General features: G+C 52.9%; 12 protein-coding genes across 12 annotated transcripts; 4 read left to right on the top strand and 8 right to left on the bottom strand.

Annotated features, from left to right (window-relative positions):
• Nucleotides 1-174: 174 nt before the first annotated feature.
• On the bottom strand, nucleotides 175-1,441 carry LTS14_004181 (uncharacterized protein; the record flags this gene model as incomplete). Its single annotated transcript, XM_064836883.1, has 2 exons — nucleotides 175-1,256; nucleotides 1,402-1,441. 2 exons carry the CDS (start codon nucleotides 1,439-1,441, stop codon nucleotides 175-177), a joined length of 1,122 nt encoding a protein of 373 aa, XP_064695516.1.
• Nucleotides 1,442-1,835: 394 nt separating this feature from the next.
• LTS14_004180 (uncharacterized protein) lies at nucleotides 1,836-2,513 on the top strand (the record flags this gene model as incomplete). Its single annotated transcript, XM_064836882.1, has 1 exon — nucleotides 1,836-2,513. The coding sequence occupies one exon, from the start codon at nucleotides 1,836-1,838 to the stop codon at nucleotides 2,511-2,513; it is 678 nt and encodes a 225-aa protein (XP_064695515.1).
• Nucleotides 2,514-2,872: 359 nt separating this feature from the next.
• Nucleotides 2,873-5,789, bottom strand: LTS14_004179 (uncharacterized protein; the record flags this gene model as incomplete). Its single annotated transcript, XM_064836881.1, has 2 exons — nucleotides 2,873-4,051; nucleotides 4,353-5,789. The coding sequence occupies 2 exons, from the start codon at nucleotides 5,787-5,789 to the stop codon at nucleotides 2,873-2,875; spliced, it is 2,616 nt and encodes an 871-aa protein (XP_064695514.1).
• Nucleotides 5,790-6,097: 308 nt separating this feature from the next.
• On the bottom strand, nucleotides 6,098-7,025 carry LTS14_004178 (uncharacterized protein; the record flags this gene model as incomplete). Its single annotated transcript, XM_064836880.1, has 2 exons — nucleotides 6,098-6,810; nucleotides 6,869-7,025. The coding sequence occupies 2 exons, from the start codon at nucleotides 7,023-7,025 to the stop codon at nucleotides 6,098-6,100; spliced, it is 870 nt and encodes a 289-aa protein (XP_064695513.1).
• A 348-nt stretch (nucleotides 7,026-7,373) lies between these two features.
• Nucleotides 7,374-8,123, bottom strand: LTS14_004177 (uncharacterized protein; the record flags this gene model as incomplete). The annotated part of the gene is made up of 2 exons (XM_064836879.1): nucleotides 7,374-7,695; nucleotides 7,759-8,123. 2 exons carry the CDS (start codon nucleotides 8,121-8,123, stop codon nucleotides 7,374-7,376), a joined length of 687 nt encoding a protein of 228 aa, XP_064695512.1.
• A 327-nt stretch (nucleotides 8,124-8,450) lies between these two features.
• LTS14_004176 (uncharacterized protein) lies at nucleotides 8,451-9,518 on the top strand (the record flags this gene model as incomplete). Its single annotated transcript, XM_064836878.1, has 1 exon — nucleotides 8,451-9,518. The coding sequence occupies one exon, from the start codon at nucleotides 8,451-8,453 to the stop codon at nucleotides 9,516-9,518; it is 1,068 nt and encodes a 355-aa protein (XP_064695511.1).
• A 343-nt stretch (nucleotides 9,519-9,861) lies between these two features.
• LTS14_004175 (uncharacterized protein) lies at nucleotides 9,862-12,459 on the bottom strand (the record flags this gene model as incomplete). The annotated part of the gene is made up of 1 exon (XM_064836877.1): nucleotides 9,862-12,459. The coding sequence occupies one exon, from the start codon at nucleotides 12,457-12,459 to the stop codon at nucleotides 9,862-9,864; it is 2,598 nt and encodes an 865-aa protein (XP_064695510.1).
• A 615-nt stretch (nucleotides 12,460-13,074) lies between these two features.
• On the bottom strand, nucleotides 13,075-16,864 carry EST2 (Telomerase reverse transcriptase; the record flags this gene model as incomplete). The annotated part of the gene is made up of 4 exons (XM_064836876.1): nucleotides 13,075-13,231; nucleotides 13,490-13,601; nucleotides 13,731-16,389; nucleotides 16,475-16,864. 4 exons carry the CDS (start codon nucleotides 16,862-16,864, stop codon nucleotides 13,075-13,077), a joined length of 3,318 nt encoding a protein of 1,105 aa, XP_064695509.1.
• A 471-nt stretch (nucleotides 16,865-17,335) lies between these two features.
• On the top strand, nucleotides 17,336-18,859 carry LTS14_004173 (uncharacterized protein; the record flags this gene model as incomplete). Its single annotated transcript, XM_064836875.1, has 5 exons — nucleotides 17,336-17,480; nucleotides 17,534-18,262; nucleotides 18,309-18,405; nucleotides 18,462-18,771; nucleotides 18,821-18,859. 5 exons carry the CDS (start codon nucleotides 17,336-17,338, stop codon nucleotides 18,857-18,859), a joined length of 1,320 nt encoding a protein of 439 aa, XP_064695508.1.
• Nucleotides 18,860-18,907: 48 nt separating this feature from the next.
• On the bottom strand, nucleotides 18,908-20,514 carry LTS14_004172 (uncharacterized protein; the record flags this gene model as incomplete). Its single annotated transcript, XM_064836874.1, has 3 exons — nucleotides 18,908-19,036; nucleotides 19,093-20,375; nucleotides 20,433-20,514. The coding sequence occupies 3 exons, from the start codon at nucleotides 20,512-20,514 to the stop codon at nucleotides 18,908-18,910; spliced, it is 1,494 nt and encodes a 497-aa protein (XP_064695507.1).
• Nucleotides 20,515-21,189: 675 nt separating this feature from the next.
• On the bottom strand, nucleotides 21,190-22,307 carry LTS14_004171 (uncharacterized protein; the record flags this gene model as incomplete). The annotated part of the gene is made up of 3 exons (XM_064836873.1): nucleotides 21,190-21,548; nucleotides 21,612-22,181; nucleotides 22,238-22,307. 3 exons carry the CDS (start codon nucleotides 22,305-22,307, stop codon nucleotides 21,190-21,192), a joined length of 999 nt encoding a protein of 332 aa, XP_064695506.1.
• Nucleotides 22,308-23,176: 869 nt separating this feature from the next.
• Nucleotides 23,177-24,537, top strand: LTS14_004170 (uncharacterized protein; the record flags this gene model as incomplete). Its single annotated transcript, XM_064836872.1, has 2 exons — nucleotides 23,177-23,563; nucleotides 23,623-24,537. The coding sequence occupies 2 exons, from the start codon at nucleotides 23,177-23,179 to the stop codon at nucleotides 24,535-24,537; spliced, it is 1,302 nt and encodes a 433-aa protein (XP_064695505.1).
• Nucleotides 24,538-24,556: the final 19 nt, after the last annotated feature.

Raw genomic sequence — 24,556 nt, 5'->3', positions numbered from 1 at the left:
AGCACGAGAAGCTCACCGTCGACGCTTTAGGCGAAATAGAAGGAAGTCCAATGATAGACCACGCGCGTGCTTCGTTATGACACACGCAAACCATATTAAATCAAGTTTCACAAAGTAGTTCGAGTACTTATCTGAGCTATTCCAACCCACCCACCATTGCCATTGGTGGAGAGATCATGGCAACTGAGTAGGCATCACACTCCCATTCGCCTTCCCCTCCACCTTCCCGGGTTCCTCAACCTCATACTCCCCCTCCCTATACTCCCTCACCCGATCACACCACCCAAACTCATCCTTTACCTTCCCCGCCTGAATCCCCTTTAACTGCGCCAAAAGCTTCACCACCACCGGCCCGGCCTCCTCACTCCCGCCATTATACTTGAAAGTGTCATTCCGACTCCTCATCGTAATACTCTTGATCGGGACCAGGGCCGCCGCGGTCCCTGCCGCGATCACCTCGTCAAAGGAAGACAGTTCCTCGTACTTGATCGACCGCTTCTCCACTGTCCAGCCAAAACTCTGCGCGATTTCACAGACACTTATCCCCGTCACCGACTTGATCACGTTCTTACTGTCCGGCACCACGAGCGTACACCCCTTCTCCGGGCTCCCTTTAACCCCAATGAAAGCCGAAGTAGAGAACTCGTCAATCTCCGTCCGTGTCTTACTATCAAGATGCAACGTAATCCCAAACCCCTCCGCATAAGCCCGCTGACTATGCCGCAGAACAGGAGCATAATTCCCTCCGATCTTCGCCGACCCGGTGCCCTCTGGCGCCGCACGGTCGAAGTCCTCTAGGATTAGCGCGGCGACGGGGTGGGAGCCGTGGTAGACTCCTGTTGGTAAGACGTAGACGACGAAGGTATACTCCTCCGTTGGATTTAATCCCAATTGCGCACTCGAGCCGAAAACTAAAGGACGAATATACATCGCCGCCCCTGTCCGATGAGGCGGAACGAACTCGCTGTTCAGACTCACGGCCATCCTTACACATTCCAACCAATGCTCGGTGGGGACCTCGGGGATGGAGATGAAGCCGGAACTCCATTGTTGGCGTTCGGCATTCTGCTGCGGACGGAAAATGTTGATGGTTTTGTCGTCCGGGGCGCGAAAGGCTTTGAGGCCTTCGAAGGTTTGCTGGCCGTAGTTGAGACCCGGGGCGAAGCCGTGGATGCGGAGGTAGGGGTCGCGAATGAATTTGGGGGTCGTCCAGGTGTTGGTGGATTTGGAGAAGTGGGATTCGATGTGGCCGTTGACTGGACAGCACTTGTTAGGATGGAGAAGGGATGTGTAGTGGTTGGATGGGTTGTTATGCCTTCTCGAACGCGAAAACCTATGTCATCCCAGTCTGGTATATGATGGTTAGCTCGCGTGCCTGGTGGAGGATGCTGCGAAGCTCACCAATCGAGGTCACGGGCTCTTTCGGCCATTGGGATGCCATGTTCCGTGATCAGAGAGTATGTTCGCAAACCTTGACTCCCGAGTATTGTGTTTCTATACACTTTAGAAGTTGGTGTCGTCTGGTTTCACGTCAGACGCAGCAGCACACGAATACATTTTCCGTCCCCACGTCCGAGGTCGGTGACGATGCAGGAACGCCGTAAACCATGCTCCGCCCCGCATTTCACATCCAAGTGGCGGGAGCAGCCGATGAGATACAGTAGGCTTCCAGGGTCCAGATTCGTTCCAGATAGATGCCACGTGAAACATGCGCTCTTTGTCCCCGAGTGAGAGGACAACATCAAAATCACATTCTCATATATCGCTCCTCGTTCGCGATACCACCACCAAACATGACACTACCACCACCACCATCTCCCCGATAACAGCCCACCATGCCACAAATCCCACCCCGCCGCTACCTCCTCTCCCTCCTCGCCATCACCGCCATCACCTTCCTCATCTTCCTCTCCTCCTACAGTCGACCCACCGACCGCACCCCCTCCGCCACCCCCTACACCCCACCTTCCCACTCCGCCGACCACATCCCCATCGACAAATCCACCCTCACCGGCAACGTCATAATGTCCAAACTCGGCAACGAAACGGCCAAAGCCGAACTCGGCCGCTCCGCCTGGAAACTCCTTCACACAATCATGTCCCGCTTCCCCGACACTCCCTCCCAAGACGAACAAACAGCACTAAAATCCTACATCCACCTCTTCGTGCGCCTCTATCCGTGCGGGGAGTGCGCCGAGCACTTCCGGCAGATAGTCGAGAAGTACCCACCGCAGGTATCCAGTAGGAGTAGTGCGGCGGTATGGGCGTGTCACGTGCATAATGAGGTGAATAAGAGTCTGGGGAAGGAGGTTTTTGATTGTTCGAAGATTGGCGATTTCTACGATTGTGGATGCGCGGAGGATGCTAAAGATGAGATGAGTGAGAAGGCGTTGGGGACAGGGGAGGGGAAGGCGGAGATGAGTGAGGAGGCTAAGGAGAGGTTGAAGGGGAATGGGAGGGAGTTTGATTTGGGGTTGGTCACGGGAGGGTTGGATAATGTCAAGGTGGAATGATGCGATCAATAGCTTGGTTCCAGGAGGGACATGACATGACAATGTTCGGGTGAAAGTACTGGCGACTGTACTGGATACATTGGACGTGACTTATAGTATACTGGAACCGGGTGAGACTCACGACGACGGGGGCGACAACTATCGAGAGGAGCCGCAGCTACGCCACTGCCCAATGGAGCACAGGCACGCACTATGCGCGGTAAAGCATAGCATGTGGAACAGCCTACCCTCGAGACATAATCTGAGCCTCTACGAGACGACGGACAACTAGGAGACTACGAAGACTTCCATGAGGAGACAGACCTAGGCCAGACGCTGGGCCAGGCGATGCATAACACACACCTCATACACAACTCCACCTACAACTCCAAGAACTTCTTGACTTCTCGTATAATACACTCCGTATCCTCCGCCGTCCCACTCCCACCCCCAGCCATATGTCCCCAAACCGTCTCAATAACCGCCAACCGCCCATCCCTCAAATGCTTCACCTCCTCCTCACTATCCTCCGGCGGGAAATACGTATCCGTCCTGGAAGGGAAAACCAAACACCTCGCCTTAATCCTCCCCAACGTCTTGGCCAAATCCCCTTGATCCTCGGGATAATAAAGCGTGATATCCCCCTTCTGCCACGTCCACAGCAACCACAGCAGATCATTAGCATCCACTCCCTGCCCACCGGACCAATTCGCCGTGAGATATTCCTCCAACGTCTTGAATCCAGCTTGCTCCCAGCATTTCTGCCGAAACCACCCCTGACTCAACGCCCACGGCGCATACACCCTAAAAAACGCCTTCACCCCCTCATTCGCCGGCTTCGTATAAACTCCATCATGATAATCCCGCGCCGTAACAAGCGCATGTCTCGGCCCTTCCAGAAAACACCAATTATGCGCGCTCGTCCTCGCACTCCCAGCCAGACACACCATATTCTCCACAAACTCCGGGAACAGAGCGGACACGTGATAGGCTTGTTGCCCACCCATACTGAAACCGCAATAGAGATACAATTTTTCCACCCCGAGCTCTTCGGTGCAAAGGGCGTGTTGGAGCCGGATGTTGTCTTCGTATGTGACGTGTGGGAAGTTGGGGCCGGAGTGGGGTGCGGGTTGGTTGGAGGGGGAGGAGGATTCGCTTCCACTTAGAAGTCCAGTCACTATGATGAAGTATTTGGACGGGGGAAGGATTGGATTCGGACGGGCTTCTTCATCGTAGAGGAAGGGGAGGGTGTTGGCTAGGGTTCCGCCGTAGCAGGATGGGAGGAGGACGGCGGGCTTTGATGCATCGCCGAAGGTCCAGTAGGCTAATTTGGCTGGGAAGGTTGTTTTGGCCGGCTCGGATTGGGGGGAGAGGGCGAGGTTGTGGTGGAAGTACTTCGTTTCGGGCATATTGACGAGGTTGGGCAGGGTGGGAGGAGGTGGAGGGAAGCATGGTCGGCGTGTGGTGGGAGGATATGGTTTTGGATGGACAACATGATGATGATAGCGGGGTGGGTTTCCAGGCCGAAAGAGGAAGGAGGGGAAGGAAAAGGGAAGGAGCTATTATGTCAGCGGACTAGATCAAGATCAGTAGTCCCATCTAGCCTTCCTACGGCTTGTGCAGAGGTATCTTATGTCTGGGTGGGTCGTCTTATGCCTTCAGCCTATTCCGCTATTCCCATGATGTCCATTCACTTGTATGCCGGTCTCATGTCATCCCCGTCTAAAACCGACTGATATCCCTCCCAAACACCCAATTAACAAACCAATAAGTCGGGATAAGGATCCTATTCCGCCAGCTCACCTACAACAAATATCAGCATCGACCATGAAGTCCGACAAGAACGAAACAGTTACTCACACTCTTCGCCAAATACGCTCCCCTCCAAATAAACCACGCGACTCGCCCGGAAACATTCCCTGCCCCGGAAGTCTGCAGAATAGCATTCCAATTGCCCACATAAGCCATAACCCCCAAATCCTTATACGTAAACTTGTTCCCCTCAATATCACCTTTATTCAACCGCTTAGACAACCACGTAGCCTTCTGATTCGCGACTTGAGCTGTAGCCGGGTATGCCGTTCCTTCGAGAACAGCACAATCACCTAGAGCATAGACATCCCGCATAACACTATCATCCGGCCGCTTGACCTGGAGCCGCTCATTGGTCATTATCGCGTGCGATTTCTCGTGCTGCTTGACCTTTGTACTGAGTGCTTTCTCCACGAAAGGATTCGTCATGAGGCCGGTGCTCCAGACGCACATCCCCACCCCTACCTCACCATCTTCGTCTGTGTTAAGCGTATAGCAGGTCGTGTTGTCCTTGACATCAGCGCCACCTTCCACTACGCCCGGCGCACCTTTTCGTAGCGACTTGACATGATGACTAGTTTTAATCTCAATCCCCTCGCGCTTGAACGTGTCCATGGCGTACTTCGCCAGCTTCTGATCAAACATACTGAGGACCGTAGGCGCGACGTCGTAGACAGTTATCTTGGCGTACTTGACGAGCTCCGGGTAGAATTTCGCCATGTCTTCGCTTATGATATCGTGGAGTTCAGCACTCCATTCGATGCCTGTTGGGCCGCCGCCAACGACGGCGAAATTGAGGAGGTGCTCGCGCATTTTCGGGCTAGTGGTGGGTAAGGCTGCCGTCTCAAAGCAAGAGAGGAATCGGTTTCGGATTCTGCGGGCGTCGCCAACGTCTTTCAAAAAGTAGGCATGTTCTTTCACGCCGGGGGTGTTGAAGGTCTGGCTGTAGCAGCCTACGGTGACGATGAGCTTGTCGTATTTCATCCGGAAGAGCTTGCCCTTTTCTTTCCTGGCTTGCTTCTCGCTTTCGTTCTCAGCCTCGCCTTGACCATCAACTAACGCCATAGATTGCATGGGATCCTCGACAGCTTCCTCGATCTCCAGCTCCTTCTTCTCCAAGTCCACCGAGTCAGCCCATCCTTGGAAGAAGGTCGCCGTAGCATTCCGACGGCGTATGGGCTCCAACGCTGTTCTGAACTCGAGTGTGCCTGTCGATGTGCTGGCGAGCAGAGGAGTGAAGACGAAGTAGGAGCGCGGGCTCACCACCACGGGTTGATATTTACGATGGTCCAGCTCACGTCCTAGTGTGTAACCCGCCCATCCTGATCCCAATACGACAACCCTCTCTCGACCATCCTGAGCTTTATCTAGTTCTGCGATAGTGATCCACCGTCTTTGACCTTGCGATAAATATGAATGCTTGCAGCTTGCACGAGGGAGAACGGCTCGTGGTATAGCCAACGCCGTGCGAGGAGAGGGTGACATGATCGCCTACCTTGAGCGTACAAGACGCTTTGCTATACATCTTTATTCACATGCCCATGCTAAGACTCCAGTCTTTCTTGCTTGCAGTACTGTTAGCAACACGTGACATCACAATTGGTAGCAACGCGACATGCCTCGGGCCAAGGCGGAAGGAGATCGTCGGAGCGCATCGGAAGCTGAAGAGGCAAGGATGGAATGCGCAATGGTCACAACATCTGCGGCTTCAGAAAACCATCTGTCACCATAGAGGGATGCAGAATTCGAGCGACAATCTCACGGAAGAAGTGAATGTAAACCGGAGCGGATATCTAACTAAGATGCTTCTTGAACCACTCAATTCCCTGCTTCTCCGCATCATCCATAGCCTTCTTATCCTTCTCACTACTCCAATCGCCCCTCAACGCAAACCCATGGATCTGGTCCTTATAAATCACCACCTCACTATCCGTCAACTTCTCCCCTTGCTCCCCACTCTTCTTCTTCTGCATCAATTCCTGGATCTGTCCCACCTCCTTCTCTCCTAACAAGCTATCCTTATCACCCAACGCCAACGCAAGAGGCGCAACGACCGGCTCGAAATCCGCAGGGATGGAGACGAGGGACGGATGGCAGGCGTAAGCTGCATTGACACCTTTCCCTGATCCGGCGGAGTTGGAGTTCGAGAATGGTGTTCCAGCGGCGAGGATGGCATACCGGCCTCCCCAGCAGAACCCAATCACGCCAACTTTGTTCGTCCCCGGGATGAAGCGCACCTTATCGATGAAGTTCTCGATGATCGGCCTCGCCACACCCTCGCGATGAGTAGCTAACCAGGGACCAAGCGTGGCACCGATCTTGGCCGTGGCAGTCGCCGTCTCGACCGTAGAGCGGGCTTCGCGTTCAGGGAGAGGAGGCTCGACGGTGTTCAAGAAGGAAGGGTCGATACTATCGCCTTCGTGGACGTCGGGGATGTAGGCTGTGAAGCCCGCGGCGGCGTATTGGTCGGCTAAGAGGCGGGTGTTGGGGAATTTCCAGCCGAAGACTGATGGCCGTGTCAGTATGTGATGGAAAGCTTAGGGTTTGGTATTGGCGAGACTTACTGTCGACGAGGAAGATGACGGTCTTGCTCTTGTCGCCAGACTCGGGCTCGGCAACGTAGGTCTGGAGACCGGCGATTTCTTGCTCACGGCCCTTGGGCTTGCCGTTGTGGACTCTGCCTGAGAGGCAGCAGCTGGACATTCCTACACCTGTAGACATCGTGGTGGTGGTGGTGGTGGTGGTATTTTGTGTTGTTTCAAAATCTTTGCTGTTGGTCACCTCAAGTGTTTGCTTGCAATACTGCCGAGGGATAGAAGTAGCTATGTACCTCGAAATAAATAATTGTTGTTGTCGCCGGCAATCGGATGAGGTCATATAAGCTGTATAGCGGGGCAGGGCTTTGGAATTGGAGAAGCTGCATGTTCTGGGTCGGCAACAAGGATCCAGAATGGACATACTTTCGAATCTGTCTCGTTGCCCGTCGAAGCATATAAGCGTGTTGTGCATTAGTCTCCCAAGCAATTGGCAAAGTCTTACACATACCCAGCACGACATCGCCGATGGATATCAGACAGTCTGCGGCTGTGGGATGCCGGCTACACTCTCCTCCCTCGCCTCGAACAGCTTCCTGACAGCATCTTGACCACCAAGCCATTTCTCCATTGCAGTGTCCAGACGTCCTAGCTCCTCCTTCTTCGCCAGCGTCTCCTTAGCCAGAGCCTCTTTTCTCTTGACCAATTCCAGCCTCTGCACTTCTAACTCCTGCCGGGCAAGACGTTCGTCCTCGATACGTGCGATAGTCAAGTCGTGCTCGGTCGCGTCTACCTGATCAGGGTGGCGTGAAAGGTATTCTTCCTCTGAGACCATTGGGAGCTGTCTGTAGCGATGACTGTAGACCACATTAGCGCCGTCTAGGTCAATCACAGCCTCTACTCGTATCGGATTTACTCACTCATACCCATCACACCCCCCAATCTCACCTCTCAAATGCCTCTGCTCATAGTACAAATTCTGCAGAGACAGATGCAGACTGTCAATCTCCTGCCTCGCTTCCGCCGTCTCCTGTTTCGTCGCCCGCACACTCAGAACAGCCTTCCTGTTAAGTCCACGCACTTTTGCCAGGTGAGTATTGAGGGTCTTCTGCTGTTTGGAAAGGGCGAGTTGATCGTCTAGTAGAGATTCTGGAGTGGTCTCGGTATCGCGTGCGTGATATTGTTCCAGCAGGTCGAGGATGGCGAGACTTTGTTGGCGAGCCTGTGCTGCTGCTTGCAGGACGGAGAGGAGCGCTGGCTCCGTGATGAGGTTGTCGCTCGTCATGTTGAAGTGTGCTCAATTGTGTTCGTGTAATGCTTGTTGTAACGCAACCGGCATTCATCAAGCAATCTTCAAATGTGCCCATTGGTCGATATGTGAGACACACTAGCGCTCGTTCGCAGGGCGGGTCCGTCACGCCCGCCCACTCACGGTCACATGACATTAAAGTGGAGCCCACTCATGCTCTGGTCTAGAATAGCCTTTCAGACTTCCCGAGGTGCACTTTGTAGCTCATCGTCATGTCTCTAGAAAAGGCTGCCATGATGGAGGAGTGTACACGATCGACTCGCCTTCTCCGGCGTGTTCGAGCAGTGTGCATTGGCAGCGGCAATGGATAAGCTCCAGCAAGACTACCCATGGACCAAACCCCCTCTCATATCATGTGGCCCAATGCGCCTGATAGCACTGTCCCAGCTTGCCACCGCAGTCTCCAGCGCAGGAGGTCTAGGCTTCCTAGGAGCCGGCAGCGACGTCTCCACGCTTGCCTCTGAGTTGGACAGAGTAAAGGACCTCGCTGCTAAAGATCCCACATTACGAAAAGTGAAAGACGTCCTCCCAATAGGCGTAGGCTTCCTCCTCTGGGCTGGCGACGACCTCCTCCAAGCCACCCTTCCAATACTCAAAGAATACACACCCGCAGCAATCTGGTTCTTCGCGCCCTCTACACCCCAACAACTCCAACGATGGACGGAAGGATGTCGTCGAGCCACATCCAACACCTCCAAAATCTGGATCCAAGTCGGCACAGTCGCGGACGCCGTCTCCGCAACCAAAACCTGCAACCCCGACGTCCTAGTAATCCAAGGCTCAGACGCAGGCGGCCACGGCCTAATGAAATCAGCTGGTCTCATTTCCCTCCTCCCTGAAGTCTCTAATGCGCTGCAAGACCTCTGCACAACCCACCCAGACATCACGAAACCGACTTTGATAGCTACAGGCGGGATCACGGAATCCCGAGGCGCAGCCGCCGCACTCGCTTTAGGCGCTGAAGGAATCTGCATGGGGACTCGGTTCCTCGCTACTCCTGAAGCGAATATCAAACGCGGATACCGAAACGCTGTTCTGGCTGCTAAGGATGGCGGGGTGAGTACCGCTCGAGGTCATTTGTATGATACTTTACGCGGTACCACCTCGTGGCCTGAACGGTATGGCGGGAGAGGAGTCCTGAACCAGAGTTGGAGGGATGCGGAGAAGGGCATGAGGTTTGAGGAGAATAAGAAGAAGTATGAGAGTGCTGAGAGGGAGGGTGAGGATCAAGGTTGGGGGGAGGAAGGGAGGATGACTACGTATGCTGGGGTTGGGGTGGGATTGATTAGGGAGGTGAAGCCGGCGGCGGAAGTGGTGGAGGAGGTCAGGGAGGGGTGTAGGAAAGTACTTGGGCGACTAGGCAAGCTGTAGCGGAGTTGAGTATCCTCCGTATACACAATTTGAAATTGTGCACCATTCATACGAGGTAGGTTGACAACGCATGAGTTATACTTGAAGTAAAGACGAAATCGTGTCGTGCTTCTTGCTCTCGTGATCATTGTGCAAGAGACTATACAACACGTATGCACCACCCATGCTCTTCATTCTTGTCATCTGTACACAATACACATTCCATGCAGAAGAATCAGTGGTAGCCAACCCGACCCGCCCAGTATGTACCCAAACGAACGCCCGCAATGCCATCTGTACACCCAAAAGAGAGCGCGATCCAAAACGAACGCCTATATTCTCTTGACTTCTCATGCTGCATATCTCAAGCACTCCTCGCCACCACATCAATCTTGCCCGCATCCCTAACAGCAACCATAAACTCCTCTTCACTCCCAACATCCCAAACCCCTTCAAACCCCCACCCAAGCAAACCTAAAACCTCCCTCCTCGTCCCATAAAGCCTACTCTCCAACCGCCCCAACACAGCGACGGCAGCCCTCACAACTGCACCATCCTCCTCAAGAACAAAAACATCCCAAACCCTTGCCACATGTCCCGCCGGCAGACCTCTGGCAAACAGCGGCCGGAGCATTGGCTCCAGAATCTCCTCAACCTTAAGATTGATCTCCTGCGCACTAAGATGCTGATACAGCCTCGGAAACTTCGCCTCCAATCTCTGCAGCACGGCCTCATAAACCGCACCCATGGCACTCTTATCCCCGACCAGGAATCCCAGCGGCAGTGGTCGATTGAGCAGATTAGCAAGTACCACGAAAGCCTCCGGGGCTCGCATATGCAGACACAGCACCGCAGCGATACAGTGCGTGCCATAGACGTACCCGACGTCGCGACGGTACATGGCGTAAGCCATCAAGACACCCCTCAGCGCCGCGGGCACCGCACTCTCTTCATCCGAGAAAATCTCCAGATCCGGGAAAGCGGTAGGGACATCACGATCAATAGCCGCGAACCATGCCGCCTCAGGCGTACGTGAGCGTTCCTCCGCCGACATCTCCGCGATCCGTGTCTCCAGTTCCTTCGCCCTGCCAAGCGCGGCTTCATAGCTCGCAGCGGAGAGCTGGAGCTCGTTGCCCACTGCTTTGCTCCAGACCGCTGCTCGGCTCTCGGGACTCACACCCTTCCACCACAATTCGCGGGTCTTGGGCTCCTTGACCACGCTATCCCAATCAGGCAAAACATGCTCCTCCCATATCCTCGCCCTACCCAGCGCCTTCTCCTCTTTCGTCTCGGCGTCTTTCTCAAGCTTCGCGGCCTTCTTCTTCTCCTGCTCAGCCGAGCGAGACATCATCTGCTCCCATTCTTTGACATGCTTCTTCTCTTCTTTTTGGTTCTTCGGTGGAAGCCAGGAGGGTCGAGTTCGGGTGAGGACGGCTTCTTTCTCTTTGCTGATTGGCAGAGGGTCCAGGACGACGTTGCTTTTTTGGAGAGGTGGTAGTTCGACTGTGCTTGTTTTTGTTCGGGTTTTGCTTAGGCTAGGTCGGGCGGAGGAGGAGCCTGCAGTCTCGGGTGTTCTTATAGTGCTGCTAGTGGCGGAGTGCCGGCGATCTGTCGATAGATGCTCTGTATACTCTTCCAAGGCTGCAGATAATTCGCGCGCTTCATTATTGAGATGCTCGGCCCAAGATCGTGAGCGGTTCTTTTGGCTGAGAGGCTCCGGTGGGAAAGATGTTACTGTCGCACTCTGTGGCATCATTGGTGGTCGACCGTGGCGAGGTGATCGCGGAGCACCGTACTGTCCATTCGGCATGATTGTTGGTGCGGCTGGTCGCCGCGCATGCTTTGGCACATTTGCAGAGTGCAGCCGATGTAGCTCGGGATGTGAGGGTTTTCGTTGCGGACTCGGTGTCTTCATGCGTGGTGAGCGGTGTGGTAACGGTTGTAGCATGCCCACGATCGGGATGTTCTCCAGTATCGCCTCATCGGGAAGCTCGTCGTCACCATCATCGTACTCGTCTTCCAATTGCTTCGCTGTCTTCTTGCCCGGCTGCCATGACATTCTACGCACGAATGATCCATTTGGATTTGGTGACGGCGCACTCCAGGAAGATCGACCAGTGGTGCTTGACAATAGTTGTGGAGAGCTGCCATTTCTATTGATAGGAACGACAGGCGACGGTGACCTGGACGGTATCCTCTGTGGCCCTTTCATGAATGACGGCGACGATGGGCTAGTGAATCCTCGTCGCATACCACGTCCTTGCGGCAGACCAAGTGAATGATCCTGCAGCACACCGGTGACAGCACCCTTCAAGCTAGGATACCTCTTCTCCGGCCTTTGTGCCTCTTGCCTCACCGGCTCACTCCCACCAGTCGCAGTCCTCTTCGTAGGTCGTCTCAACGTCGGTCGACTTTCAGGCTTCACATTACACTCCTCCAAACTACTCCGTTCCCTCTCCTCCTGATCCTCCAATCCGACCTCATCAAAATGCCCCAGCTTATCGGTGGACACATCATTCTCACTCGACACATCGCTCGTGGATGATTCATAGGAACTCTTCGAGCTTTTGGAGAAAGCCAGATCCGGCGGGCTCGAGGGCGCGGTAGTCTCGGTAGTGGTCGCCACGTCCTCCTCGCTCTCCTCAACCACAGCCATACCTAGCCCCTTCTCCGCCATCAAGGAGCTATAGCCAGCACCTCTCCTTACACCCACGCCTCCAGTAGTCGTCCCAAGTTCCGGCGACCCAACACAAAACACCCTCGACAAGACAGCAGCCTGCTTACGCCCAATGCTAAACCCCGCTTGTTTCCGATCTCCAGCAATCAACGAGCGCAGATACTCATGCTGCAATTCCAGACCACCCTCTTCGCCACCAACAAAGAAGTCAGTATCATCAGTGTGAGTGTTATGATTGTCGTCGAAAGAACGTCTCAGCCTAGCCGGTGCGAAAAATGCGGTCATGATCGCGACCGTTTTCCGTCTGCCCTTCAGCACTGTTGAATTAGGGGTAGATGCTCGGCAGGGATCTGCATTCGCTTTCAAGATCCTAGCGCATTATTATCATCCCGGCTGATGGTTCGGTCGTGGGTCTTTGTTCGGGGTAATTAATAGCAGGACTCAGATGTTGAAGGACGAGGAGGACGGTCAATCTCACAATGCGATCATGCGCCTCGTATCTGATTGTGCATTCTAACACTGCGACTTCCTTGAAACTGGAAATAGCGTTTCCAAGCATGCGGATGGTGGGTGGCAGGGTGGGGCAAGAGTGGCTGAAAAGTGGGAATCCAAGCATTCAAAGTTCGCTCTTTGTTCAACGGCGTTGTTAAGCGCGCGTCTAAGCTTTTCTTTGATGGACATGAATGGACAATATGAGATATGCTCCGTGGCGACAAGCGTACAGGAGTGTAGGTATGATGGCGAATAGCAAGTCGACGCACGACAGCAGCATGGTCGACGTTGAACGACGCGGTGATCAAGGACAAAGGCACGGAACCCCCGACCATGTCCTCTACAGTTACATTCGAGAGGGGCAACTACCACGTGAGCTCTTGCTGCCCGATCATGTAGATCTAAACATCATATCGCCGCCTCATAGTGCTTCACGACCCTCTCCAGCATTCTCCTCTGCAATTTGACATCCGACAACTCTAGCTGTCTCCTTAACCACTTCAACACCCCGGAGAACTTGCTCTGGCGTCGTTGAAATACGCTCGTAACAGCTGTACATCCGAGCCTACATCATGTCATGTCAGCTACATGCAAATAAGAATGCTCCGATCCTATCAATCGTAAGAGTGGCACAAGAAGCGTGCATGAAGCTCGCAATGCGGTGAAATGGTGGCACCAAGCAAGCAGCAAGCAAGAAGCCGCTCATGCAGCCAGCCGAATGCTAGTGCCTTGTACTCCTGCACGCCAAGGGCGAACCACGCCCAGACGTCTTCGCATGTGCAAATCATGGTATTGCTGGTGGTAATAGTGAAGTATGACTTACCATCTTGTCTGCGCATGGGTGACCGAGCACTCGTATGGCATGGCATCTTTGCCAGTAGTCTTGCGATGCTTCATCAAAACGCAGGCCAGCTTGATCGTGTCGTCTATAGTTTCTGCAGCACAATGAGGGTCAGCTAGCTCGCTCATGCATGCTTGGAGCTCTGCCGACCAGCTACGGCAGATACACAGCACTACGCTGTGGACAAGATGCAAGGTCTCGTGCTAGGAAGCTGTTGACTTACTAATAAGCAACTTCTCACCAGGCTGCTTAGTCGTCTGTAATGATCTAATATAATGATAGCACTTCTGTGCAACCTCAAGGAAACCATGATAGATATTCCCATACACGGTTGCCAGGCTGTTGTACTTGGTCGATAACAGCATAGCATGCATGTGCAGCTTCAAGGCATTGAGGATCTTGCGATAGAATGCTTGTCCGGGCAGATTAGTGTACTCGACCGTGACCGAGTCAGCCATATTACTCTTCAGTCGCCGTTCTCGATCCTTACGAATGTCCAATGTGACAGTATTGATAGCGTTACCACAATACGGGAAGTCGCTCTGTGCAGGAAGCCTAGCGATATCTCCATCACGAGCACGAAAGTCAAAGTTCGCTCGAGTCTTCTCAGCTTTTACTTGGACGCCATAATCCGGTAGACCAGCAAGCATGACATGCAAGAAACGGTCGGCAATCTTTTTATCAGTGCTTATAACCAGGAAGTCGTCAATCAGACGTAGTAGCAGGGTCTGGCCGTCGTTCAGGAAGCCCAAAGCCGTCCGCTCCAGATCTGCGTAGAGGTAGCTGCAAAGCAAACTTGAGACAATAGATCCCTGGGCAATCCCCTCTTTCTGTCGATAGTATCGCTTTCCAATTCGGATCAGATTGGCCTGGACGTGTTCCTCGAGAGTATCTAGTATGGCTTTGCGACTCTCGCGCCTCTGTACCATACCATCAACAAAGACCGTCCTCGTGCGACCACTTGCGGCATCAGCCGCTGACTCAATGGCGAGGTCATGTGCCGTGTCTGAAGTGCTTGCCTTGGTCAAGAACCTCCACGACGGACGCGCGCCGAAACCTGGTGTTTCGGTGTTTTGTCCTCCTAGCATCTTCGCCCGAGCGTATTTGGCTATACTATAGCCGTCCTCGCCGATGATTGATCGAACGAGAGCCATGAGGCGAGCTTGTGGTATAGTGTCGAAGCACGACTGCACATCAACCTTGGCAAAGTACAGTGGGATCCCGCAACCACTCTGCGTGCGAATCCGTTCTCGGAAACCCTGTAGGCGTGGGAAGATGTCATCAGTCGAGAAGAGAGCCGAGCCGAGCAGATCAGGTCGCTGGGCCTTTTCGAAGTTTAGAGCACTGAACATCGGCGTCAAAAGACTGTTAATGCTCCGTCCCAGTACGACCTCGCCCCGTTGTAGTCGTTGCACCCGTCGACGTAGGTTGATTATTGGACGCATGCCCTTCTCCTTGGGCATCAGGCGGATCTGGCTGACTCCAAGCGATCTCTGAGCTAACATACCTTTGATTGTAGCCGGGCCGCACACCTCCATCATGTTGGCTTTCAAGCACGTGAGTGCAGGCGCCGAAATGGCCTTCCATGTGTCGTGACGGAAGTAGAACAGTTGGTTCCGATGTGCGCCAGATTCCGTGACGTGGAAGGTATTGCGGATCAGAGGTATTAGGAAGGAGTCGAACATGTAGTACATGAACTCACATAGCAGCTCTCGTCGTTTGTCGAAATCGGTCGCACTAATGTTGAGCTCTGAACTGATTTTCGGAGGCTCAAGCCAGTCGATGTCGAGTATCGTGACGCCTTGAAGTACATCGTGCAGGCTCACACTTTCGTAGCGCCGAAGTCGTATGAATCTGTCGATGCTTCCCATGATAGATATTTGGTTGGCTCGTCCCGCTGTACCGCTACCCCAAAGCTCGCTAGGGAAGACTTTTTGGATAACTGCCCGACAGTAGGACGAGACTTGTCCAACAGGGGACGCACAGTCAGTTGTGCCAGGACTTGTATCAATAACATCTCGTCTAGGACAATGGTGTTCAAGCAGAGCGTCGAAAGGACATCTGGCGAATCTCCCACGAAGTCTGCGTACCAGCTCGAATGGTTGACCCCTGAGTCGCTTCGGGAGTGCGTCTATCTTCGTACTTCGATTCTCATTGACGTTGTAGTAACCTCTGCGCTTAGCCTGCGCCCGTACTGCTGCGATCTCCTTTTCTCGCAGCGTATAGTCCTTGAAAGGCTGAGCAGTATCGGTATGGTCGGTGTCGGAGGTGAAGACATTGTGTAGACCGAACTGCCTCGGAAAGATATACTTCATGCAATGGACAGTTTCTGCATGGCTGTTGAAGTCACGCATACAATGGAGCGCATGTACATGAGATAGTCCTGGCCGAGTCTGGCCTTTCGAAGTCATGGATGGCCTGGCGTAGAACATCCGATGTCGCACGAATTTGATTTCTGACAGTCCACGGCTTCCTGGACGAACATTGCTCTTCGCTTGAGCCTGGTCTCCGTGGTCTTCAGGAGGTGCTGTGGGTCCGGATCGCAGGACTTTCAATTCGCTCATGGGGATGCCGCTTATCTGACGTGCATTGCTGGTGTCCCCTACAAGTAGGAAGATACCACACTCCATCAGCATATTACTGATGATTCTCTCAGCCTTTCGTCCCAAAAGGGCCGGCAGTCCAGTCCAGGGATGTTGCCGTACAGACTCAGCATAAGTACTTTGGCCGTTGGACATGACGCCAGGAACGCTAGGCACCGCTCTTAAGATGACCCCATCGCTAGCAGTGGTTGAACGCTGGTAGCCACGGCATAAGAGATGAGTGACACGGCTGTGGTTGCTTGATCGATTGAACAGCTTCCAGACGACAAAGCTGACGATCTGAGAGACCTTGATGTCAGTATGTCCAGAGCCTCAAGGAAGCGGTGCTGCGGATGAAATGGGAGAACACGGCCGCGTCACCTACCTCTGCTTGTTTGAGAGCGCCCTGAGTCGGGCTAATTTCAATGGTAGAGTCTTCACTGATCTGCTGTGTATATGTGGCGATCTCTCTGCCCACATCTTCGATGGCTTTCGCTTGGACAGAAGTGCCTACTAGTGTTGTGTCTAGCAGTACCGTAATTTCAGCATCATGGTCGGCATTGTCATGGCGAGTGAGCTTTTGGTCATTCCGTCCATACTGTGCTACAATGCGAGCTCGCCTCTTCGAGCCTGGTAGCTGCGAGCAGAGATACTCCCGGAGCGTTAAGACGCGACTGTAGTACTGGGAGAGCAAGGCAACTGTCGGGGGTGGCCTGGTACCACGGACACGCTTGTTCGACGAGACGATCTCAGTGTTCTTCCGCTTGCGCTTCATGGTCCATATGGCTGGTCGACCAAAACAAGTCCATGTGCGAGACGCGTTGCAGTGACGCGCCTGCAAAAGCCCCTCGATGTACGCACGGACTAGCTTATGTAAGCAGTCTTGGACACGCCCGGCCTACAACATCACTTCCACTCCAAATGTCCGGCAGTATTATTGCACTGCTCCTCTTCGCCAGGGTGGAAGTCCACTGACGTCTCGGACGTCGGTCTCATCGAAAGTGCGGACAATGGGCTACGCCATATAGGGCGTACAAGCTCCGTGACCATGACATATTCGACCCCACCTCTGCATGTATTTAACTGCATTTAGAACTGTACAAAGAGCATCAGCACCATATATACTCCAGGCCAGTCCGTTCGGCTCTGTCGCGTACCCTCATCCATGAGATCAGTCCTCTATCGTGCTCGACGGACTATACAAAAGCACAGCCCGGACCGTATAAGGCACAATTATCCTTACACAATGGCAACAGCCAGCCATATTCAACTCTCCTCGACTGAACATCCCGAATACTTCCGCGTAGGAAAATCGCAGGGGTCTGTCGATACCGCATCGGGGCTACTGCAGAAGAACCATGACGATTTTCACATCTTCTTCAACCAGAAAGGTCTTGTTAAGGTGTACCTTGACTATTGCATTGTTCGCTCATCACTACTACAGGCTTCCACAATCACACTGCACATCATATAATCACCCTGTGGGCTCTTGGAGCTAGCCCTGATCAGCTCGAACAAGCATACAACAACCATGCCAGCTATCAGAGGGCGATGGGCGAGCCTGATGCAGCGGTCGTCAAGGACATGAAGGATCCGTTGACATTTCGTGAGCACATCAATCAGGAGCAGCACTACACTGACTACCTTGCCTTGTTTCAATCGGAGATAGAGGCTACTAGCTGGCCGGCTGTGGTCAAGAAATATCTCCTAGCCCGTGACGACAGGGCTGACGATCTCTTATGTCGATTTTTTGCCGGCTTCCTCCATCCTATCATCCACGCAGGTTTTGGTATTGAGACGAAGCAACCTGCAATTGTCGCCGAGGGTTTAGCTATGGCTGCAGTGTCGTCGGGATACATGAGTAGCTATTTCCTGCCCATCGAGAATTTGAGTCAGAAGAACAAAGACGAGCCCTCAAGAAGCATAGTGGACTTGCTGGACATCATCCACGAAGACATAGAGCTTCGCGCAGCACCACACTGGGACGACGACAACAAGCTTCGTGATGGCATAATTGCTCGCGCAGGCGATAAGATGATCTCTGTTGCTTCACAATTTCGGGTCAAGTCAGGAGAGCTAGAACGCAAAACGGCCGAGATGACCAATGCTGCAGTCTACTATACCGCGGGGGCCCAGCGCGAGACTCACGAACGCAAATACGACTTCTACTACAGTACGCATGCTGCCCATTATCTCCACAGCGAAGCTGACGAGCATAGTGCACTGTGTGAACTGCACCATATTCTACTCCGCGTTTCTGAAAGCAGACTGGCTGAGTGAGGCCAACAAAATCCGGTTGCTCGAGTATAAAGTATGGTGAGTTGATATGGTCACCATGTTTCGTCCGCAGCCAAGTCTGAAAACATGTGCAGGAATGATCTCGCCATGTACGCCTCTAGAAAGTCGCCAGACATCAGAATGGATCTGGTCAGACAATACAAGCCCAAGGTTCCATCTGGTTGGGACGGTATCATCGACCGTGTCAATGCAATGGTCGACGACGATGGTCATGCATCGAAGCTGATCAGAGCGCTCGCACATGGCCAGGAGATATGTAGGCCATACGAAGACCGTCCAGAGTTCCGTGTGAAACAAAGTGACTGGATCCAAATGGGACATATGGCTATAGACTCGACAGAAAACAAAAATCCGACGTGGATTCGAAGCGCAGGGTTTGATGAGGTACGCAACAATGTCATAGCACTTTTCGGGTTATGCTAACGTCATCAAGGCATGGGAGAAGATACCGCTCTTAAAGGCACAATTGTAATGGGCTTCGAAGCTCGTAACTCACATATGTACGATGAGCTTGTATTGATCATTCTTTCTGTACTCGCTTCATCGGACCGTACGTACTGGTCAGGACGAGCACCGGCTTGCAGAAGAAGTATATGGGTATGGCGAACAGTAGCAGTGCCCATTGCAACCCGGCCATGGTACCGAATACCTGTGTTAAGTCAAGTCAGCAGCTGTAACGAAGCGCTGTGAACCATAACGTCTTACACGCATGAGTCCGTCTTCCTGTATCCATTGGTTGCTGTAAAAGCTACAGACCAGCGCAATAATATTCCGGATCACGAACACAATGACTAGTGCTTCCCCAGCATATGCCTGATAGCAGTCCACGGCGAAGGTCACAGCGATATTGCTTACAGCTACGAAGCCAAAGGAGTGCATGGCATATCCAAATGCCGGTCCGACCCATTTCGTCCTATGCGCCATACACTCGCCATAGATGATCAGTCCAACCGGAGATATGACGAAGGGCAAAAGAAGCGCAATGAGTCTCTTCTCTGGTTTCGGCATGATAGTGTGATCATGTCTCCTCGCTTTGTTTGCTATCAGATCAATGAGCTTGCCGCCGAAATAGAACGACAAAACTGTCCCGATCCAGCCAGAGATGGAAAAATTTCCGACCTCGCCCAACTGCCATCTGTACGGTGGTTTGACGAAGCTTTGCGACGCAGTGACCTGTATTACAATCGTCCAGCCGACGAACAAGCCTGCGAGACATCCTACCCAGAAGATTGGTGGGTAGAATGCCATGAGCAGGATATCTTTGAAAGTTCGTAGGAAGCGCTGGACTGGCTTGTCATTGTTGTAGCCAAGGGTCAAGCTCAGCCAAGATATGTAACCTCGTTCCGCTGGTATCTGATCGTCTGGCCACAGGCGGCGTTCGTGGTGATACTGTGGTTCGCGGATGAAGAGAAACGCCAGCACAAAGACGACTGCTCCAGCTACTGCGAGCCAGCCGCATGACCATCGCCATGAATGCAGCTGGACCACATATGCGTTTATGAGAGGTCCCAAGAAGATACCAGTTGCGAGTGCAAAGTGGAAGAACATCATGCAGTGCCCTCTCTGATCCACAAAGAACATCTCCGCGACAGCACTTGGTACTGTTGCATCGGCTGCTGATGCGCCAAATCCTGCTACCATGCGCCCACCGAGCAGACTGCCATATGTCGTTGCTTTTGTACTCCATGCGTTCGCTGCGATGAAGACTGCCAGTGCAAGCAAGTACACTGGGCGCTTGCCAACGATGCGAGACAGCGGAACCCAGAGTAGGTTGCCCAGCCCAAACATCAACACATTGAAGCCTACCAGCCATGTCGCGCGAGTCGAAGTTATGTGAAAGTGCTTCTCAAGCGGAATGATCGCGACGGTGAAGTTCGACCCGTTGACATTGGCGATGAATGAGAAAAGGCAAATGGTAGCATATGTACTGATCTTGGCCGCTGTCGACCAGTTCAAAGGATCGTTCGGGTCGTTGCTCGGTATTGGATCTCAGAACGGATTGTCAGTACGACTCGCGACGCAAGTGAAGGAGCCGTAAAGCTCACATCGTTTTGGTTTGGTATCCGGGTGCTGCTTGAGCTCATCCTCCGCTAATTGAACGTCCGACACCTTCCTCTCTCGCCCCATCTCATGTGACGTTGGGGAGGGGGTGTGATCCATCATGTGCCAGACATAGACACAATCTGAACACTTTTGCTAGATGATGGAAAGGGGAGGAGTTGCATACGCGATCGCAATGGCGTACCACATCTTTTAATCTGGAAAGTCCCTCGGGCTGCTTCTCGCTACAGTAGCAGTGAGGTGCTGCACGAGCTCCCATGTCGTATTTGTATCATCCCACGGGCAATTCCATCTCGCCTGATGCACACCATTTGTCACGGACAGGAGCCGCACGAATCAGAAGTGCTCGTTGCGCCCTCTCCGTCGGCCCCGCAAGTTGGCTGTGCCCTCGAAGCCACGAGGCCAAGGGGGAGGACGCAACGTGCTCCGATAACTAGGTCTGACAAAGGACCGATAATGCACGCCAAGGTGGCCATCTCGTACACCACTCGCGAGAAGGGCTGATCTTCACATCATAACTCTAGAGACGTAAGTATATTTCACACAGCGATAGCAAAGCCGATATGTGCTGCCGATGCTCTGCTGCAGGCAATCCTTTGTCGCAGACCAGGACCATTGGGCACAGGACGGAAAGCTGCAGCAATACTCGCATGCGCTCTACCGACTGGTACGTAATGAGGGATCAGCGTCATCGGAGACGTTGTACACAAAGCCGATTTCAACACATGTATACGATGCTTGCTATCCACTAAGAGGCGTCTCTCGTAACGCCGCGGTCGTCTCCTCCAATGCATCGTAGCCATATAGCCACGGTTGGACTTCCGGACATTGCCAACGACTCGGGAACTTGCTCGAGATTCTTCCGAGCTGCGATAGCATCAGCTCATCACGTTTTTGCTGCTCCGGACCATCTTGCATATGGAAATCATGCCGCTGGGCAAATGTCTCCTTCACGATCGTCTCGCCTCGCTTCTTGCGGAGCTTCTCGTACAGCCTCAAGGCGGAAGGCAGCTGCTCTCTGCTGGACATCGCACCTAGAACATTACCCAGTACTGCTCCATCCTCGATCGAGCTGTTTGCGCCTTGTGCCAAGTACGGTACTGCATGAGCATCAATAGCCGTCGTTGGCTTTCCGCGAACTACATTTCGACAATAGCACTTACACATGGGATGGGCAGAGTCTCCAATAAATGCGAAATTCGACTTTGGCGAGATCCAAGTGTTGAGCTCCGGACGATGCATCAGCTTCCACTTGTCGACGCTCGATACGCAGTCCAGGAACCGGGTCAGTATCGGGTCCCAGGCACTAAAGATGGATTTCATTTCTGGCAGACTTCCTGGCTGTCGACTGACGCCCTCCGGCAAATCGTCAGGTACCAGTAGCACCAGATTGAAAACCTCACCATCACGCAACGAGTATGCGACCACATGTGCACCTGGCCCGATCCAGAACTGGCAAGATGGCTTTGAAATCCAGTCTCGCAGCTCCTGATCTTCCACTTCATGGAGATTCAGCACTATCCGATAAGCCAAGTCCCCAGTTGGTAGTGGACTATCGCTCTTGCCCATTGTAGCCAAAAAATTCTCTCTGCATTTCGACCACAGCCCATCTGCAGCCACGATCAGATCTGCCTCGACCTCTTCGCCGTTCTCAAGCTTCACGGACGGCTTTTCGAAGTCAATATGGGCTACTTTAGATCCTAATCGCAGCGTGGCGCCAAGTTGCGTTGCACCTAGAAGCCATTGTCAGTACCAGCTGGGATCTCACCACTGGCAATGCAGTACTAACGGCTTGCGAGTGCACGTTGCACATCGACACGATGTAGATCCCAGAAAGGAGCGCCATACTTGCGTCTCATTTCGCCATTAAAGTCGTCGGTCCTCGACAATACCTTTCCATCTGAGTACCGTCGTACTTGCAGAAATGTAGGTTCTGCTGCTTTTGACTCTAGAGCATCATATATATCGAAATGTTGAAAGATCTTGCTTGCATTTGGCGTGATCTGTAGGCCGGCACCGATCTGGTCGGATCGTTAACGATGCTGTCCATCGACATCGGTGGCCATAGCTGGGCGACGATACCTCTGCAAGCTCTCTGGCTCCTTCCAGTATTTGCACTTCATGACCTGCCAATGAACATGATATTGCCGCCCTGAAGTTTTAGAAATGTAACGTCAGTCAAGTCTACTTTTAGGATAGAGTCAGGTGTCCGGACAGTTTATGTTCAGACCATGGTAGTCGGGAGCATGCTGAGGGATGACTTACTACTGTTGTGTCAGTATCGGCGTATTATATGTCCTGTCTAGCAATGCTTACCGATAAACCAGAGAGCCCAGCCCCAATGATCAACACTTTGATTGGGCATGGACTTGTCTTTTTTCCTTGTGAACCAGCCATTTCCTCGATGGATGACTTTGGGATCGTATCAGAGACAAAGAACGAGTCTTGTGCTTTTCGAACACCATCGCGAACCAACTATAGGATGATTGCGTCTAGACTCTATGCCGAAGCACTTGCCACCATGGATGAGGGGGGGGAATCGAGCGATTAGGGCTGTGGATCCGGGTTCCGAGCACTACTGCCGACATTTGGTCCCGCCATTGCCCTTCATCCAGACTAATCATCAACGATGTTGCAACGTAATTTAGACACGATCTTCCGAGTTCTGATAAGCAAGCGTCTACTGGAACTGATCGAGCGTCCACCGTAAAACCAGCTTGTTGGCAACATGGCGAACGATCCGTCCGAGTCAGCGAAAATCGTAGAGACGTCGGGTAACTTCCGGGACTACTTGATACCATTGGATCATCCACGACTACATCCTAGCGATCGCGATGCTCGGACGCATGCCAAAGGCGTATTGGGCAACGAGCAGATCTTCTTGACGCCTGTAGCGCGAGGATGGGTGGAGAACTATAACAAGCCGTACTGGGGCTTCACAACTAATGGTGCTGTCGTTCCGGATCTGTGGCATTATGATTCCGCGGCCAATGGTCCTACGGCTGGGATGGTCGATGCTGCGACGGGAGTAATCGCTACTGCCACCGAGCAAGAGAGCGAAAGCTTTAAATATCCGGTCGATGCGAGGGAGTGGCGGTCGTGGTCAAATCCTGAGGTACGCTGCCATAACATTTGGTGCTGCTCGATGTTGTCTCTTATATTGACTTCGTAAAGGTCATTGTTGTTGACTCGGGCCTTCGCGTGGATGAAATGTCTGCACAATTGCGTGAGGCGGTGCACAATCTACTTAAAGCGAGTTTATCACCTGAAGGCTATAAAAAAGTCTGGACGGCCATGCTCATGAATGCGTTTCTTGGTGATCTCACGCGACTCAAGAACGTCATGAACGAGCACTCCTACCACTTCTGTCTGTTTGGCGAGCCTTCCGAAGACAGACCATGGGGTTTCAACATCTTCGGTCACCACTTATGCCTGAACATCTTCACACTTAAAGGCGAGGTGGTAGCGGGTCCTTTCTTCATTGGTGCAGAGCCGAACATCATCGATGAGGGACCAAACAAAGGTCTTCGTATGCTCAATAAAGAGGAAGAGGCCGGACTGGCCTTCATGAAATCGTTGTCAACAGAGCAGCGGACCAAGGCAACTCTACGAGGCGATATCAACGATATCACTGGCGAGACGATGGACGCAGGTCGCTGGAATCCAGCTGATCTGCGTGGTCTGGGCGGCGCACATCAAGACAACCGCATAGTGCCCATGGAAGGCGTCAATGCCAAAGACCTGGAAACAGCACAGCAAGAAGCGCTTCTCGACCTAATCGCAATCTTCAACGAGCTCTTGCCCTCAGGACCAAAGGAAGCTCTCATGAAACGAGTTCGAGCACATCTGGGCGAGACGCATTTCGCTTGGATCGGACCAGTCAACGATACCTCACCATTCTACTTCCGCGTCCATAGTCCGATCGTCATGAGCGAGTTCGATCACCACAATGGAGTCTGGCTTGCGAACGCACTACCGAAGAAGTATCACATCCATACTATCCAACGCTTGCCGAACAGAGGTGACTACGGTACCGCATTGTATGAGGAGTGGCTACAGCAGCAGAGCAGTGTCAGTGGAAAGATCTGATCAAACAATATATTATTGG

Source organism: Recurvomyces mirabilis (genome assembly GCF_035927965.1).
Source record: "Recurvomyces mirabilis strain CCFEE 5264 chromosome Unknown scaffold_9, whole genome shotgun sequence".
Classification (NCBI taxonomy): domain Eukaryota; kingdom Fungi; phylum Ascomycota; class Dothideomycetes; order Mycosphaerellales; family Teratosphaeriaceae; genus Recurvomyces; species Recurvomyces mirabilis.
Note: the sequence above shows the minus strand (reverse complement) of the source record. Positions and strands in the feature narration are given on the sequence as shown.